The following is a 4,637-nucleotide window of genomic DNA, read 5'->3' as shown; positions in this document are numbered from 1 at the left end:
GCGATGAACTGACTTTCTGGGTAGTAATCATGGCCGCCTGGCTGACTGCTTGACTGGTTTTGAGGAATAGGACATGTTCTAATTGCTACTAACTTTTTCGACTAGATTCTGTGGAACAGCCAATCAGAGCAAAGTTTGGCCATGTGAAGATATTCTGTGAGTTTGTAAAGTACCCCTTTTTTTGTCTGTGGCTTCCGAGTGCACGCTGATACGGCGCTGATAAAATACATACTTTACAACGTTTACTATACACGTATGGAAGAATATTTTAGCTTTTTCAATTGTAAACATGCCTTTCGTGTTGTATGCACTCGGAAGCCACAGGCAAAAAAAGGCTACTTTACAAACTCACAGATTATCTTCACATGGCCAAACTTTGCTCTGATTGGCTGTTCCACAGAATCTAGTCGAAGAATTTATTAGCAATTAGAACATGTCCTATTCCTCAAAACCAGTCAAGCAGTCAGCCAGGCGGCCATGATTACTACCCAGAAAGTCAGTTCATCGCCAACTAGGGCATTCCAACTAGAAATCCAGTTCCGTGTGATAGGGGCTTAATTTCCTCCTTCCCCCCTTACTACGATCGGAAGCAAGTGGCAGTCAGAAGTTGCTACCTGGACAGCAGACTCTTCGCATGCCTCGCCAGCCATCGGTAACGGGAGCCTTTTCCTTGTCGCCGAGTGCTTTGCATCCACGTGGAATCAGCTAACCATATAAGTGGGTACCCGTGCGGTTATAAGAGGAATTATCAAGCCGGCGTCAAGGAGTTCAAGTTAAATCAGTGACTTCATAATGTACCCGTTATTTGCTCTATGATAGGACCTATTGTCTGCGAAGTTAACCTTAACGTTAAAATTGGCGAGACTTATGTGTTTGTTCGACTAGTCGTTATTCGACCTTTTTGTAAGTGAATTGGACACTAAGTCAACACGGCGAATAATCGTAGGACATATATGATTTATACGTGCGAACATAAAAATTAAACACAATAATAATGTGCTGCCTAATTCAAACCATGGCGAAATTGCTCTTTTTGACTTGTTTGTTCAAGAACGACGAATAAGGACTTTGTCCACCTATCCCAGATTGTCGTCCTTCGCGATTTGAGCGTTTAGTAGAAAGAGAGAAAACCCTTCCTCCACCTTGCACAAAACGATAAATAGGAAAAACGACCTTTGCATCCCTAGTCCTGGCTAGTAGCATCAAATCCTTGCGCAAAGATTTAAGCGCCCACGAAGTGTATTGAATAGAAAGTAAGATAATCAAGTAACACAGTCATTGAAACAATTTAAATTATTTACGTTATTGATGAAACTTTGACCGATAATTGATTGTTACATGTGGCCGTTGTAAATTTGCCATTAATGTTAAATGTGGGAGCAGAACTACTGAATGGCACGGCTGTTTGAAAGCATCGTCCTTTTTATTAGTATTTATTGAATGCATGATTAACTGCGAAAACATTCGCTGGATATACAGACTTTGTCCGGAAAGTAACGACCCTTTTTTTAACAATTTATTGATCGTACACATACAAAAACTTAATATTCCTCAAAGTACATTCCTTGTGCATCAATACACTTTTGCCAGCACGATGTCCATGCTCTATAGGCCTTTTGAAACTCCTCGGGGGGGGGGGGAGGTCCTTGAGAAGAGCCCTCGTGGTTGCTTGGACGTTCTACACAGTGCCCAGATGATTCCTTTAAGTACCCGTTTCAATCGAGGGAACAAAGTCGGGACTGTAGGGTGGGTGGGGAACCGTTGGTACGCCAATCCGGGTCAGGTAGAACGTCACAATAAAGGCTGTGTGAGAGGGCGCATTGTCATGATGCAGTTTCCATGACCCTTGGAACGCCTTTCGGACTCGGGTGATCCTTGCGTTCAGTCTTTGAAGCACTCCCTTGTAATACTGAGCATTGACAGCCTGGCCAGCGGGGACGAACTCGTGGTGCACGATTCCTTTTGCATCAAAGAAAACAATGACCATGGATTTGACTCGGGATTTACACATGCGAGTTTCTTCTGGCGCGGCGACGATGTTGTGTGCCACTCGGAGCTCTGCCTCTTGGATTCCGGATCGTATTCAAAAATCCATGATTCATCACCAGTGATAACGTTGTCCAGGTAACTGGGATCATCCTCACAAAGTTGTTTCAGTTCTTGACACGTTTTCCCGCGATTCACTTTTTGCGCGTCGGTCAACACTTTCGGCACAAGTTTAGCACAAATTTTGCGCATGCCCAATTTTTCCAATACAATCTCATGGACAACGGTTTTCGGCAGGTTTAACTGTTCAGCCATCATACGAACACTCATTCGACGATCTGTGTTGAGCAATTCGCGCACACGGGTGACATTTTCCTCCGTTAGCGATGTTGAGGGGCATCCGGAACGGGCCTCGTCGTTCACGTCTTCCCGACCTTCTCGGAATGCTTTGTGCCACTTCTTTGCCTGCGAATAGGACATGCAGTGATCCCCAAAGGCTTCCTTCAGCATGTCGTACAATTCCTTTGGCGTCTTGTTCAGCCTGACACAAAATTTCAACGCCTAACGTTGCGCTAACGTTTTCTCCATCGCAAGTACGACGAGGTCACTGCACAGAGGTTCACACGGCAGCACGTCCAGACTCGCCGAGAGCACTGAGGCGACTAAGCCCGGTACCGCTGGAAAGCTTCAGGTCCCTCCCACTCGTTTTCACCGGTACACCGCTCCGCGCTGTACAGTCGCTTCACAGACAAATGGGGCTCGTTTCTTTCCGGACAAACCCTGTATGTGAATATGAATGGTGCAAAGTTAGCACGATGTAATTACTGAATGTACAATTATGCATATGTTTGATGGGATGCCTTTGAGGCGTAGTTGTTAATCTAGTGTTCAATTGGTTAAGTGTCAAACACCGTAATAAAAAGGGAAAATTGTTAAAGCTATGAAAATTGAATTATGATTAATTAATCGAACCTTTGTAGATCACTCTAGTGAATATCGGTAAATCTAAAGTAAAAATACAGTATTTTTTTTACTTTATGAATCTGTTTAAAGGAAAAGAGATTGTACCACATAGTTATCGTGAACAGAAAGGCCATCGCGATTGGCGTTGGTACACCATCGTGACGTTACAAGGGCCTAGTAGACAATAGCTGGTGTAAGATATATATATATATATATAGGTATGTACATGATTGCCTTTTTCAGGTATGGGAAGATAATCGCACTAAGCAGTAACATAATCTGATATTAGAAATAACTAATATTGTTTCAATATATGGTAAATAGAACGGAATCCATAGGATTAGCCCCGTTCTTCGGGTTTCTAATAAATAGAACCTAATGCGACCTCCGTGTTAGTGGAGTAGTTCCTGGAACTCGCGCGAAGCAAGGACGTCGCATTATTTTTGTTGTTTGTTTCGCTTGCGTGGGTTTAATTATCGATATGGGTACCACTTTTACACGTGCTTACTTTACGTCATCAAATATTAACTGGGTAAATCGATACCAGCCCACAACAGGCGTTACAGCTACTCTACGCAGCCACACATCTCCCATGTGCGATGTGTGGTGTTCCCAGTTAGCAGAGAGTGTTCGGAAGAAGTGGTATCTATAGAAACTTTAAGCCTAAAATTTAAACGGTTACTAGTGGAGCACTCGCAGTATTTCCCACTCAGGGATCAAATTAGATCCAACTCGTTGGAATGACAAATTTATTGGTCATTTGGCCTTAGAACAAGCATCTTGAATTATCACAGGCAAAAACAAACATTTATGTACATCTTTACACTCACAGCACTTAGATAAGATAACATTCTACTTACAATATCTGGAACTCATCTTTGGCATGGACACAAGCACTTTATACCAGACTTGGGGCCCTTTGTTACACACACACTTTTGAACTATAATGGCTCTGTTCCATGGGGGAAAACCTAATTTGCTGGCACAAAAACACACAATCCCATGCTTCCTGTAGCTCTTCAAGCTATTGAGGGTACTGGTGATGATGGATGGGTATTCCACTCTTCGATTGAGATGGATTCCTGTCTCTATGTATCTGATTGTTCATCTTATACAGCCACGTGGTCACGTGCGAAATGTTCGTGACAAGGAAAATCAGCATTTTCCGTTTTTATCACTTTTTAGCACGCCCGAATCCCGACTATTGGTGTGGATAACTTTTCTGGAGGTTATCTGCCATTTGAGCCCATACTAGGCTTTTAAGGGACTCTGGATCACTATATCGGCAGTTCCCCGTGATTTCAGGACCATTGTGCTCACTTACAATGCTTCTACATAACACGCTACTTGGACACGATCTTCACTCCTTGAAAGCTAGTACAGAATAAGATGGCTTCCTACACTCATAATAAAGGAAGTTTTCCATCCAGGCCATGACTTTATGCCTAGGGTGGCTCCCATTGGCTGAATCAAGTCACGATAGCTTGGTTCAAGTAGTCCCAAGTGTGGCCACCAGGTGTCAGACTAGAATGGAGTTCTTCAACTGTTTGATTGTTTTACTCCAAAAGACATCGATTTTTGGGGTTTCTTAAGAGTGGCCTGGAGGTTGGCATGAAGGTAGTTTCCTGGCCCTATGCGATACAGAGACACCTAGCGACATATCAGGGGACTAGGAATTATTCTCGGCT

General features: G+C 43.3%; 1 protein-coding gene across 1 annotated transcript; it reads right to left on the bottom strand.

Moving 5' to 3' along the window:
- Window positions 1-1,881: 1,881 nt before the first annotated feature.
- LOC145979013 (protein GVQW3-like) lies at window positions 1,882-2,496 on the bottom strand. Its single transcript, XM_083112075.1, has one exon. It carries the CDS (start codon window positions 2,494-2,496, stop codon window positions 1,882-1,884), a length of 615 nt encoding a protein of 204 aa, XP_082968201.1.
- Between the last annotated feature and the right edge of the window lie 2,141 nt (window positions 2,497-4,637).

Source organism: Lepisma saccharinum, chromosome 25, assembly GCF_977018435.1.
Source record: "Lepisma saccharinum chromosome 25, izLepSacc3.1, whole genome shotgun sequence".
Taxonomy (NCBI): Eukaryota; Metazoa; Arthropoda; class Insecta; order Zygentoma; family Lepismatidae; genus Lepisma; species Lepisma saccharinum.
This window is presented reverse-complemented; position numbering and strand designations above follow the sequence as displayed.